This window comes from Oryctolagus cuniculus, chromosome 15 (assembly GCF_051225735.1).
Source record: "Oryctolagus cuniculus isolate XC-2025 breed Fujian yellow rabbit chromosome 15, ASM5122573v1, whole genome shotgun sequence".
Lineage (NCBI taxonomy): Eukaryota > Metazoa > Chordata > Mammalia > Lagomorpha > Leporidae > Oryctolagus > Oryctolagus cuniculus.
The window spans coordinates 53,015,806-53,028,934 of record NC_142881.1 but is presented as its reverse complement, the minus strand read 5'-3'; the positions used below and the strand labels follow the sequence as shown (position 1 = coordinate 53,028,934).

Sequence of the window (13,129 nt, the reverse complement as noted above, 5' to 3'; positions counted from 1 at the left end):
CTGTGTTTTATTGTCTTACCTACTTAAAATTTCATCTGCCATTGGCTTAAAACATGCATTATCTCCTTTTGAACCAGGTTCTTTTTGCATTTTTCTTCTTTCTTTTTACAGGTTTATTTAGTTATCCAGAAAGAGATACAGAGAGGAAGAGACAGAGAGAGAGAGAGACAGAGAGAGAGGCATCTTCCATCCGCTGGTTAACTCCCCAGATGACTGCAAAAGCCAGCGCTGGGCCAGGCTGAAGCCAGGAGGCAACGAGCTTCATCCAGGTCTCCCACATGGGTATCAAGGGCCCAAGTACTTTGGCCATCTTCTTCTGCTTTTCCCGGTCCATTAGCAGAGAGCTGGATCAGAAATGAAGTAGCCAGTACAGAAACCAGTGCCTATATGGGGTGCCAGAGTCGCAGCAACAGCGTTACTGCTACACCACAACACTAACCCCATCTGCTGTTCTTATAACATATCTCCTTCAGTGGAAGACCTTTCTTCTTGTCTTTTTTTTTTTAAGATTTATTTATTTATTTGAAAGTCAGAGTTACACAGAGAAAGGAGAGGCAGAGAGATAGAGGTCTTCCATCTGATGGTTCACTCCCCAATTGGCCGCAACAGCTGGAGCTGTGCTGATCCGAAGCAAGGAGCCAGGAGCTTCCTCTGGGTCTCCCGTGCAGGTGCAGGGGCCCAAGCAGTTGGGCCATCTTCCACTGCTTTCCCAGGCCATAGCAGAGAGCTGGATCGGAAGTGGAGCAGCCAGCAATCAAACCGGTGCCCATATGGGATGCTGTTGCTTCAGGCCAGGGCATTAACCCACTGCGCCACAGTGCCAGCCCCCTTCTTTTGTCTTTTGATAATTGCTTTTCCTTTTCTGTGCCTCCTGGATTTTTTTTAAAGATTTATTTATTTGAAGACAGAGTAAAAGAAAGGCAAGACAAAGAAGGAGAGGGAGAAGGGGAGAAAAAGATCAATCTTCTATCCACCAGTTCAATCCCCAAATAACCTCAACAGGTGAGCCTGGACCATACCAAAGCCAGAAGCCAGGAACGCCATCCAACTCTCCACACGTGTATGACAGGGACCCAAGTACTTGGGCCATCATCTGCTGCCTCCAGAGTGCATTAGCAGGAAGCTGGATCAGAAACAAAGGAGCCAAAACTCAAACCAAGCACTCCAATATGGGATGTGGGTATCCCAAGTGGCAACTTAACCCAGTGTGCCACAATGCCCACCCCTACTTCAGTTCGGGGTCCTTAACAGACCATATAGATCATATACCAAATGGTCTCTGCTTACTTCATTCTTATAAAAGGGAATTCATGCTGGATAAGAATTGAAGTATATTCCGAATGCTTGGATAACATAGGCTCCATCAGAGACCAAGTTAGGACTTGCTGTTTAATAGAATCCCAGGAAACCACTGAGTTCCAGAGCAGACAAGCAAAGCTGCTCAGCACGGTGCAGGTTGAGAGAACCATTGAAGGTGAGATAAAGACACTAGTGAGGAATGTTATCACCAAAGAACACACACAAATGTCCAGTCTCAGGGAGTTTACTCTCCTCCCCATCCTGCTGCTTCCCACATTAAGCCCACAGGGTCAGTCACTTCTAGGCAGTTTCAGAACTGAACAAACCTGATTGAGCAGACTGGAGGAGGCAAAAAACAGAATGAAAAGAGGTGTTTTTTGAGCTCGGTTTGCCCAAGCTTGCCCATCCTCAGCCAAGGACAGTTGTTGGGATTGCTGCATGCTCTTGGCAGCAGGTAGTTTCCCAGCGGTTTTCCAGGGGCTCCACACCTACCCTTTCCACTCTTGTCCCGAGTCAGGCCAGTTCTTGTTCCTCAAGACTATCCAGCTCCCTGTCCAGAGCAATTCTTTTCCCTGTGGAAATGGGGAGACTGCTGATCTTCACCAACTTTCTCTCCTTGGCACCATGGAAGTGGATTTGGCAGAAACCCTTCCAATTTCTGGCATGTAGCTACTTCACACCCTTAGTCATGGTACTGTTGCAGAGTCTGCTATCTGCATAGAATAAGGCTGATTCCTGTGAGTCACTGACAGAGGAGAGTCCAAGGCATCTGCAGCGTCCATGTTATCTTGAAGTCCAGCCCCTTGCATTTTGTGATGACGCTTTCTTTTAGGCCTACACTGAACTTCGTCATCCAAGACCTGTTTTCATATCAGTTTTGAATCATTCTTCACATGTCACATAATTGTGCCTCCCTTTTCCCTTTCTTTTCCAGACCCATAGAAATCACCAAAATGGGTTGGGAATCCCTTGAATTAGGATGATAATTTTACAAGTACATGAAAAATTGGTGAGACCCTTATATGTAGATACTGTCAAGATTTATGCATTGGCTGTAGGCACAATAATTGACACACTCTTTTATTTTGCTAAATCAAACCCAACCCTACATATATCACATATAGGTTGTTCTGTTTTGGCAGAGGGGCCTGGTCCTTCCCATTTGGCAAAGGGGCCTGGTCCTTGATTCCCTCGGTTCCCATGGTTACTGATGCTCCTCCTGCTGGGGAGCAATGGTTGATGTGAATTTGAAAACTACTCTCAAGACAGACCATACAGATGCCCTTCCAAGTCTTCCTCCCTTCAACCATAGGATTAGTCACACACTGCTGCCCTGGAGGCCACAATTCTTTATCATGAGTTCAGCAGAGATGGCCTTGTACATGTTCTCTGCCAGCCCCAGGTAGACGGTTTCCTAAGGAAGAGTGGAATGGCTGTATTTTTGTATGAATTAAACAAATTTTTGCTGAAATCTGTATATGGGTAAGGTACTGTGAAAAGTTATAAGGATGTAAAGATAAATTAACACTTTCTGTTGTCAAAAATGTATAGTCTTGATGAGTTAGAAGTGGAATACATACAATTATCTATCTTACAAGTCAGAACTTGATGAATACCCTAGAAGATGGTAAAAAAAAAAAAAAAGGAAGCGTGTTTTATGTGCATCTTCTTTGAAAATGTAACTTGAATCTGTCTACTTTGTGCAGTCTCTGCTGATCCCACCCTGATCAAAGCCAACATCTTTTCTCTCTGCAGAACTTAGGAGCTTTCTCCTAGTCCCTTCACCTCTGCTCATATTCTCCCAGCACATGTCCTCCTCACAGCCATCTTGTGATATTGGTGATACTTTCATAAGAGTACATATTCTGATTAGGAGCTCAGAATAATGAAATCTGCATGACAGAACCTGTCACTCTTTTGCCCAAACACTTAGCAGCTTCTCACTGCATTTGGAATAAAATAAAGTTTCTGACTATGGGCTAAAAGATAGTGTGTGTGACCTGACGCTGCCTGCCTCCCTAACCTTCCCTCACGTCAGTCACTCCCTGGACCACTCCTGCCTGCTTCCTCTCCCACCTCATGACCAGGTCCTTCTCCATTTTCACATAGCAGGAAGGGTCCTCATCACAGGGCCTCCTTGTCTGCACTGCAGACCTCCTACCCATTGTTTTCTCTCATCTGGTATGTTTTTCTTAAAAGAACTTACCAGATTCGTGACTCTGCATTTCTACCTGTTTATTTGTTTCTCCCCATCTGACTCTAATGTCTGTGAGGACCACAACAACAGCTGGCTTGTTCACTACTGTACCCTTGTGGGCCTGACACTCAGTAAGTGCTCAACATAGACAGTGGCCTCTGTATCCACGAGTTCCAAATCCAATGGATTCAACCTCCTACAGGTTTAAAATATTCCATAAAAAAATGTGTAGTAAACATGTGCAAACTTTTTTCCTGTCAATATTTCCAAACAAGACAAGATGACATCTATTTACTTTATAATAAGTAACCTAGGGGTGATTGAAAGTATACCAGAAAGAATGCATAGGATATTTGCAAACATTACACCACTGTATAGTAGGGACCTGAGCATCTCCAGATTTTAGAATCCATGGGGATCCTGGAACCAAACCAACAGAATCCTAAGGGACAAATTTATTTATTCAGTTAAGGTGGCTTGAATACTGCTAAGGGTGGAGAACAACTATAGCAGGTGAACCAAAGGCATAGGAAGAGCATTTGAGGAGAAGCTGCAACATAAAAAAAGCCATCAGAGGAGAGGTTACATGGCATATTTGTAAAAGAAAGTAGATGGGTGTGTCTAAAATATAGCACATGGTTTACTTATGGTGATTTTGATTTTGAAATCTATCCTGGAATTTTTCCTTTAAGTTTTTGATATGTTCTTCATTTTGTTCTTTTAGGACAGTGGTAATTACGGGCAGTATTTAGGTAAGAGAGAAAGTTTATTTCTAATCCCGGCTCACCTCTGCCACTGATCTTGAGTTAGAGAGAAAGAGAGAGGGTGAGAAAGAGAGAGAAAGGTCTTGAGCGGGGCTCTGTGAAGATGGTGAGTGGATGTACAAAGTGCCTCTGTGTTGTTTTCATCTTGGACTCCTGTACCTTGTCCTTTCTTTTACTTTTCCTCTTTTGTTCTAATCAAAACATTCAATTGAGAAAATGTGGTTGATTTAAATAATGGATCCTGTTGATTTAAATGATGGAAGACAGTTTTATCAGGGGATATGTTTCTGTGAAGTTTTCATTGAGGGAAGTCCAGTTTGGCCCTTACTGTCTCTTCTGCAGGTCTGGACTCACTCTCTGTTCCAGCTGAAATGTTTTGTGTGTGTGTGTGTGTTTAAAACAGTTCCTGCCAGCCTATGACTGGTGATTAAGAGCTCAGAATAATGAAATCTGCACAGTCGAATCCTGGCTGTGGGCATAGTTATTATGCAACTCCTAACATTTCCCTTTGTTTCTGTCAATAATACAAAATTCTCAGCCTTTCTTTCAGAGCTAATTCTTCAACTAAACTAAAAATTTGTTCCACTAGTATTTTTAATCCCTAACTAAAGTATTTCTGGAAGTTCAAATTCTGTGCTTTTTGAAGGAACAGCAAAATGTACTGGCTGCAGAGTATCATCATGTAAACTGTCTGTTACAAGGAGTACAAAGGACCCTACATGGGCCTTAGATTTTTGTCCCTAAGCAGACTGATCACAGGCCTTGATCAAAAGAGCAAATATAGCAAGATATACAACAAAAGTGACAGAAAGAGGTGGCATATTCCTGTGTGGCGTGATTGAGCAATTAGGAAACTGCCAGGGAGGTGTCTGGGACAAATGATAAACCTTTTCTCATTCATCCTTCCTTCCTAATTTCTAAATGTCTCATGTTAGAAGAATCCTGCTCACTCTCACCTAAATTAATTTTAAAGTGGCCAAGCACTAAAGTGTACCAATCAAGTTAGGTTTCATCAAATACAGTGCCCCTGAATTACCAAATTACGGGTACTGGGCTCTGAAAGCCATCCAGGAATACTACAAGTGAGCAAGGGATGTGTCTAGCAAATAAGAGAGGCACAGAATACCACGAAGGCCATTAGCTCAAGGCTTTAAAGTAGGAGTGGAATATCACCATAAGAAGGGAAATGACTTGAAGTGGCATCTGAGGTCACATGTGGCTCTGTCATTATTTTGGCTGTGGTCACTATTTTGGCCATATTTGACCCTTGAATAGAGTCAAGGTTAATCTGGAGAACCATTGGACCAGAGCTGGTGGTTAGCAAAGGCACAGCAACACCTCACCACTTTCTTTTAGGTAAAATGATTGCAGGGCTACCACAAGTTCAAGAGTAAGGGACCTAGATGCCACCTGCTGATGGGAGTTGCTTCGGCAGCCTTCGATCACCTAGCACTGACTGTAAAGATAGGAGTTTTGCTCCAAAGGAATATTTTGAAATTTGAGATTTCAGAGGTAAAATGTTTCTATCACACAGCCTAAGTAGAGAGTGATAAAGATCATGGTCACTTTAGAAGTGAAGAAACCATGAGGTCATGATGTGAGATGTATCATCCTGTGGGCACAGTGGGAACACTAGCTTGGCAGTGAATGTGGAAGAGTAGCCCAAAATCCAAAGGATGACAGACATAATGGCAGCAAAATGTGTGTAATCAAATTTATGGGGTGATCCTGTAGACCATGAAGGTCATAATCCTCCTTTTCTAAGTCAGCTTGGTGACTAGTGGGCACCCTTCACTTTCCAACCTCTACATTGCCTTGTTCACTTGGCAGTTTTCAAATAAACTTATTACTCTGACTCCCAGGTAGTGTGTAGGTAGACTCTTCAGGTCGCATTTGAACTATGAGCATCCACGTCCTGAGAATCCCTTGGGAGGGTGAAATGAAGTACAAGTCAGTTTGGAGTGGCGGTGACAGAAGCTGCCATGGTTAGGTTTCCAGTGTCCAGTCTTCGAGCTTTTTCTTTTCAACCTTCCTTATCTCAGGTGTGCATCTATAGACAAAAGGATGTCTGCACAAATCAGTAAGATTTATGGTGGTGAAATTTATTAAGTGTTAAGTAATATTTATTACCTCATTTTAGGTAAATAAAACTCAGAAACCAGATAGTCATTATCCAGATGGCCCTAAGAGCTCACTCAACCATGAGAGTGCTAGATGGGAATAAATTAGAGCCCATCACAAGTGGAGAAGATGATTGCATATTTTTATAATCACTGCCATAATTAAATGTTTATTTGTTTATGTGTAACAGATGAACAACTGATTTACAACAATACAAGGATAGTATGAGTTTACAATCCTTGGCTGTGACTTCACATTCTTAAAATGCTTTTTTAGAGTGCCACGAAAGAAATTTCTACCCCAAATGAAAAATTTTTAGCATTTGGAGATTCAGCAAGCCTCCCTTGGAATCCCATACCTACAGCGAGTGATCTGGGCTGTGAACATTTGATTCTGCCCCATATCTTCTTTCCCCTTACGTGTTATCCCCTGTGCACCAGGTTCAGCACCCTTGGCAGTCACTTCGGTCTTGAGCAGATTGCTAGGGATTAGAGTACCCATGGATGTTATCCTCACCTTTGACACAGAAATTCTTTCAAGGCTGTGCATGCAGTATGTCTAAAAATAAGTGAAGCAGAGTGATAGTTTTTGTAATTATAGCCTTCATATAAAACTAGCAAGGCCTTGGTCTCTCTCAAAGTAGCGATCTGTAAAAGCTAAAAAGCTACCCCATCAGTACTTCCAGGGTTCAGATTATCTGGGGGAGTCCTCATTTGGGGCTGCTATCAAAACCAGCTTCTAGCAAGCCAACAAGAAAACCATTTTTATGTTTTCAGCATCTGTCTCAATTTTTACTGTGTCTAAGCATTCTTCCAGATTTTAGGGATTGGCTCTCTATGATGTTTATCTTAAAATATAAAATTCACCCTCAAACGAGTAATATTTTGCACCACATAGGACAGCCAAAATAACATGCTTTGGGTTACAAAGCTGTGAGGCTCTAAAGGAACCTGTTTCTCTGATTCATGCTACCCCATGATAATATCCCCAGAAATTTGTCAAATCTTGTTAAGAAATGTTACCATTTTTCATTCTGGAATCTAGAAATGCCCTATGTAAATATTGTAATCTAACTTTTTTTAAAAGGTTTTATTTATTTATTTTAGAGGTAGAGTTACAGAGGGAGGAAGGGAAAGACAGAGAGAAAGGTCTTCCATCCACTGGTTCACTCCCCAGATGGCCACAACGGCCAGAGCTGAGCTGATCCAAAGCCAAGAGCCAGGAGCTTCTTCAGGTCTCCCACGTGTGTGCAGCATCCTGAGCACTTGGGCCATCTTCCACTGCATTCCCAGGCGTATGAGCAGAGAGCTGGATAGGAAGTAGAGCAGCTGGGACTGGAACCAGCACCCATATGGGATTCCGGCACTGCAGGCAGAGGCTTAACCCACTACGCCACAGTACCAGCCCTTTAACCTATCTTTTTTGTTGTTGTTGTTAATTATAATCTTCTCACTCCCTCTCTCCCTGCCCAGAATTTTTTCTGCCTTCTTTGCTTAAAGTCAGCTGTGTTCCACCTTGTGTTTCATCCTTTAGCAATGCGTTACCCTTTTAGTTACCTGTTCTAAATGTTGCCCTTTTTATAGATTTTTTTTGTCACCATTAACTTCACAAGTTTACATCTAATTCTCACCTTCCATCTGACTCAGTTTTGTTGTCATCCAATGATATTCATCTTAGCATCAATGATTATACTTTTGAAGCCATCAGTTCCTGCAGAGGGACTTCCAACATCAATTCACTGAATGTTCTCAACCTTAGAAGATGTGTATGTTATACTTCTAGCTTAACAGAGCAGAGTCTGAGGCCCATTAAGTGCAAACAACTTGCCCAAAGGCTAAGGACTGAATAGTAGGGGAGCCAGGATTCAAATTCACATCTATCTGAGGTAGAGTTTCTCAACCCCAGCATCATGACTCTTGGGACTGGGTTGTTCTTGGTTGTGGGAAATTGTCCTATACACTGCAGCATGTTTAGCAGCAGGATCTTTGTAACTCTACTCACTGGGAGCCAGTAGCTTCCATTCAAACTCCCTGATTGTAACAACAAAAATGTCTCCAAACGTTGTCCAGTGTTCCCTGGGGGGTATTTAAGAACCATTGACTTAACAACAAATTCATGGTTTTGCTACATTATACTATCAAACACAAAATTAATAAAACCATAGAATTTGAAGGCTAAATTTTTAAAGAGATCAATTTTTGGAGTCACTACACCTGGCTGATGATCAGAACTGGAGATATTTTTGAGGTTCTCTTTGCTCACCAAGATGTTTAGAATCAGCATTTGCCAGGCAGGGGACAGTATGTGTCTATTTTAAACCTCTCCACAGTGTAAGAACCACAAATCCTAAACTAACCACTGTTCCTTTAATCACTCCAATTCCATGCCTGCCAAATCATTCTCCAGCCTTGGGTTTCACACCTCTTGATTGGACGTTACAGTCGACAGTTCCCCTCCCTTCCCAAGACAGTTCCTCATTCAGATAGTCCTAACTGTGGAAAAATATGCTGAGTATTTTTCCTCATATCTTTCCATCAATGCCTAGAATCTCATATGACCCAAATTACCATTTTTCTCAAACCAGTTGAATTAAATAGTTACTCAGTCTCTCAATTATACCTTAGGCTCTACCATAAATGATTTCTTTACCATAGCGGTTAAAATCATTTTGACTCTTTAAAAAAATGATCATGTAACCAGTGTTCTCAGTTTAACAATAGACTTCCTCAAAAGGGATAATTATAATTCATTAAAATCTTACTGACTGGTCTCTTCTCATGTAGCTGCTACCACTAAGCAGCTCACTCGCCAGTTTGTAGGAGTCCTGTGCCTGGGGAAGCAGTGACTTGCCATCTTGCTCCTGACCCCACACCCAGCAATCCTCTTTAAATCTTTGATGATTTCAGGAAGATTCCAAACTATTTCCTCTTCCTGTGAAATCCTTCTTTACCATGTGCTCTAGGTCTCTTGACGAAAGTATGGAGAGGAAAAGATTCTGGGTTTTTGTTTTTGTTTTTGTTTCTTTTAAGATTTATTTACTTGAAAGAGTTACAGAGACAGAGACAAGAGAGATCTTCCATCTGGTACTTCACTCCCCAAATGGCCACGACAGCCAGAGCTGAGCTGAACCAAAGCCAGGAGCCAGGACCTTCTTCCAGGTCTCCCACATGGGTGCAGGGGTTCAAGGACTTGGGCCATCTTCCACTGCTTTCCCAGGCACACTAGCAGAGAGCTGGATCAAAAGTGGAGCAGCTGAGACTCAAACTGGTGCCCATATGCCATGCCAGCATTGCAGGCAGTGGCTTTACCTGCTACACCACAACACTGGCCCCGAGACTCCTTTTTCTAAATCTTGCTTTATGGTAGAACCTCTCGATAATTGATTAATATAAAGAATAAATGCTAGTTGGATTAATATATTGGAATTCAGACTTCAGCTTACTCTCCTTTCAAGTCAGTCTTTCAGCCTGCTCTGTTGATTCTCTGCTATGTCACCATAATAGTTTTGAAACTAGGGACAACTGCTACCCAACAACATCAGCAGATGTTGGAAGTTGGGAAGACTGTGATAGGGTGGACATTAGTTTTGACAGGCAGCTTATGCCTCAGTATCAGAGGGTAACACTACAAGTAACCAGTCTCACACGCCAGTCAACACGAGTAGCTGGTGAGCTATAGCTGTGTGCCAGCTGTCCTGACCACGTCTGGATGGATCTGCAGTAGGAAGGTGGTGTTTAGAGAAAACCAAGGAGAAAATAATATGTTAACCAGAATAAACTCTGTGGGGTCAAAATAACAGTCTGGTGTTTTTGTACTTGTGTGAGATATAAAAAGAAAACTTAAGCTTCCATTAGGCTTAGTATGAAGTCCCAGACTGCTTGCCTGCACTTGGGCACCTCCAAAGAGGTGGTCAGACAAAGGCAAAACTGCCTGAACCTCGCATGTCTTTGATTACTCTGCAAAGCCTCAGTATCATTAACGTATTAACGTATCATTAACCTCTCTTCTTACAGATTGTCATAAATGGACACTGACATGGACTACGAAAGACCCAACGTTGAAACCATCAAGTGCGTTGTCGTGGGTGACAACGCAGTGGGGAAGACACGGCTGATCTGTGCCAGAGCATGCAACACTACGCTGACGCAGTATCAGCTGCTGGCCACCCATGTGCCAACCGTGTGGGCCATCGACCAGTACCGTGTCTGCCAGGAGGTAAGATGTGCAGAGTGCCTTTAGCATCTGTAGGGCACATAGTTGCCGTTCGTTTAATTTTTAAAAAAAACTAGGAAGATGGGCCGGTGCTGCGGCTCACTTGGCTAATCCTCTACCTGCAGCACCGGTACCCCGGGTTCTAGTCCCAGTTGGGGCGCCAGATTCTGTCCCGGTTGCTCCTCTTCCAGTCCAGCTCTCTGCTGTGGCCCGGGAAGGCAGTGGAGGATGCCCAAATGCTTGGGCCCTGCACCCGCATGGGAGACCAGGAGGAAGCACCTGGCTCCTGGCTTCGGATCAGCGCAGCACACCAGCCATAGCGGCCATTTGGGGAGTGAACCAACGGAAGGAAGACCTTTCTCTCTCTCACTGTCCACTCTGCCTGTCAAAAAAAAAGGGGGGGGGGAGATGATGGGTAAACTATACATCAAAACAAAACTAAGGTTTTTAGCATCACAAGAGAAAACAAAGCAAACGTGAGCTTGGGAATGTGGGTCTGGTATCCTGAAAGAGGGTTTGAGTCACGGGGTTCCGGGAATAGAGAGAGGACTTAGCTTAGGTCCTGTTGGAAGGGATAAGGAGATAAATGTGAGTGACGGGGCCTTGAGAGGGTGCACTCAGCTGGTCTGTGAAAGCCTCTGAGTCCCCCTGAGCACGGATGCTGTCTCTCCTGCAGGTCTTGGAGCGATCCCGGGATGTTGTGGACGAAGTGAGCGTCTCTCTCAGGCTCTGGGATACTTTTGGTGATCATCACAAAGACAGGCGTTTTGCTTATGGCAGGTAAACCTCGGCTAGTGTGGTGTGTTTGAGCTTGAATACAATTTCCTTTTCCAAATCAGCAGCCAGTTCACAGATCAACAAGAGCCACATCATACGTCCTTGAAATGTGTTGGGTTCTGCACTGTGTCTCAGAGAGGAAAAACGAGAACAGTGTTGTTTCCTGATGTCAAGAAAAGCTGAGTTTGTCTCACTGCTCAGGAAGTACCTTGTTGAAAACAACCAGTGCTGGTTACACTGGGAAGTTTGCAAAGAATTCTGCAGCCTTGGGCTGCTTTGACTGCTGCTTTCCTGAGTGATACCTTAATTTGCCTTCTGTTAGAGTGTTTTCAGTCATTTTAGCACTTGGCCACCCAACTTCAGAAGGTCTCTCTGTTCTTTTCATGACCATATTAGCAGAGTCTGCTATTTGCTTTGGGCTTTGTGTTATCTGAAAAGTCTATTTGGGAGTCATTTTTAAAAAGAAAAAAAAATATCTCTGAAAGACCTTCTCAAAGCATATTTCCAAAATTAACTAAAGCACTAATGTCTATTTTTTATTTAAAAAAAAAAAAGAAGAAGAAGACAAAAGAGGAAGAGGAAAAGCGAGTAAAGGGAAGATTAATCTAGAAGGACATTACTATGGATAGAAACAGAGTCAAAGTGCCTGAAAATACTTAACTTCTCTTGTCACCATAACTTTAGCTACCTCCTGGTATATGGCCTATATCTAGTAAAGTCTGGATAAGGCAGAATTTTTTTTACCACCTAATTATAAATTGCATTCATTTCAAGTATAGAGTTTAGGTATCATGGTTTAGTTGTCCTTCCTCACATCAAACATCCTGTGACCTCAGAGGATTGGATTAATTAGATAACTACATACTCCAAGCTTGTGAGTTACCCCTTGCTATTGAGATAAGCATTTTTCAAAGTTCCTGTTTCTTCAAGCCAGTTGCTTCCTGACCAGACTTTCATTGGCATTTATGCAAGTGCTCTTAAATGCTAAATAAACTGCTAAAAGAGTTTTTACCTATTCTTGGGAAGTAGTTCACACAGTCAATCCACAGTCTCAACCAGGGTGCTTAAGGGGACTTGGACAGAGGCATGTGGAAGTGAAACATGGTTTTAACATCACCTTGGTAACGAGGACTTTTGAGCTAAATGTCCAGCATCATAGATACTTTCCTTGAACTTCCTGGGGTTTGTTTTTTGTTTTGTTTTTTCTTTCCATAATGTTCTTGACTTTTATCTTCGTTGCCATTTCAGTTTTTGTCTTTGATCCAGTTCTACATATGAAATAATAAGAAATGAACCAGCTTGTAAGTGTTATGCACTCAGATTGATAATATCTTTGGTTTTAAGGAAGCATAATTTGAAAATGATAACTCTAAGCAAAGTCAGGATCGCTGCAATAGATTTCAAATGACTTTTGATACCCCCTTTTTCTAAAAAAGCCATGAAAATGGTGAACCTAAAGATGAGCTTACTGAGATATTTAGGTTAAAGTCTATCAACTATTTCAACACCCCAGTGGTTTCCTGACCCTTGAAATTAATGCATTTGCAGCAGTGAATTTTAATGTGGCCCCACAATGTAAACTTGTGTTAAGGTAAGAGAAGGGCTGCTTCAACATCATGTGATTCCCACTTGGGAATTATTTAATGGCTCCATGGCCTCCATGGAGCTACACTGGGACTCAAACAAGATCCCAACATAGAGGGAGTCATTTTGGAAGGCATCATGCGTTTGTTCACTCCCAAGAAAAATAAGCTGCTCT

The 13,129-nt window shown here is 42.6% G+C and overlaps 1 protein-coding gene across 8 annotated transcripts in view; it reads left to right on the top strand.

The window, feature by feature from the left end:
• RHOBTB1 (Rho related BTB domain containing 1) overlaps window positions 1-13,129 on the top strand; it is a 70,279-nt gene that overhangs the window by 18,386 nt on the left and 38,764 nt on the right. For all 8 annotated transcript variants that reach the window (XM_051823875.3, XM_051823876.3, XM_051823872.3 and 5 more), the window contains 2 exons: window positions 10,395-10,596; window positions 11,270-11,373. In XM_051823875.3, coding sequence (XP_051679835.3) covers window positions 10,405-10,596; window positions 11,270-11,373 — 296 coding nt within the window. In that variant the 5' untranslated portion in view covers window positions 10,395-10,404. The remainder of the gene's footprint in view (window positions 1-10,394; window positions 10,597-11,269; window positions 11,374-13,129) is intronic.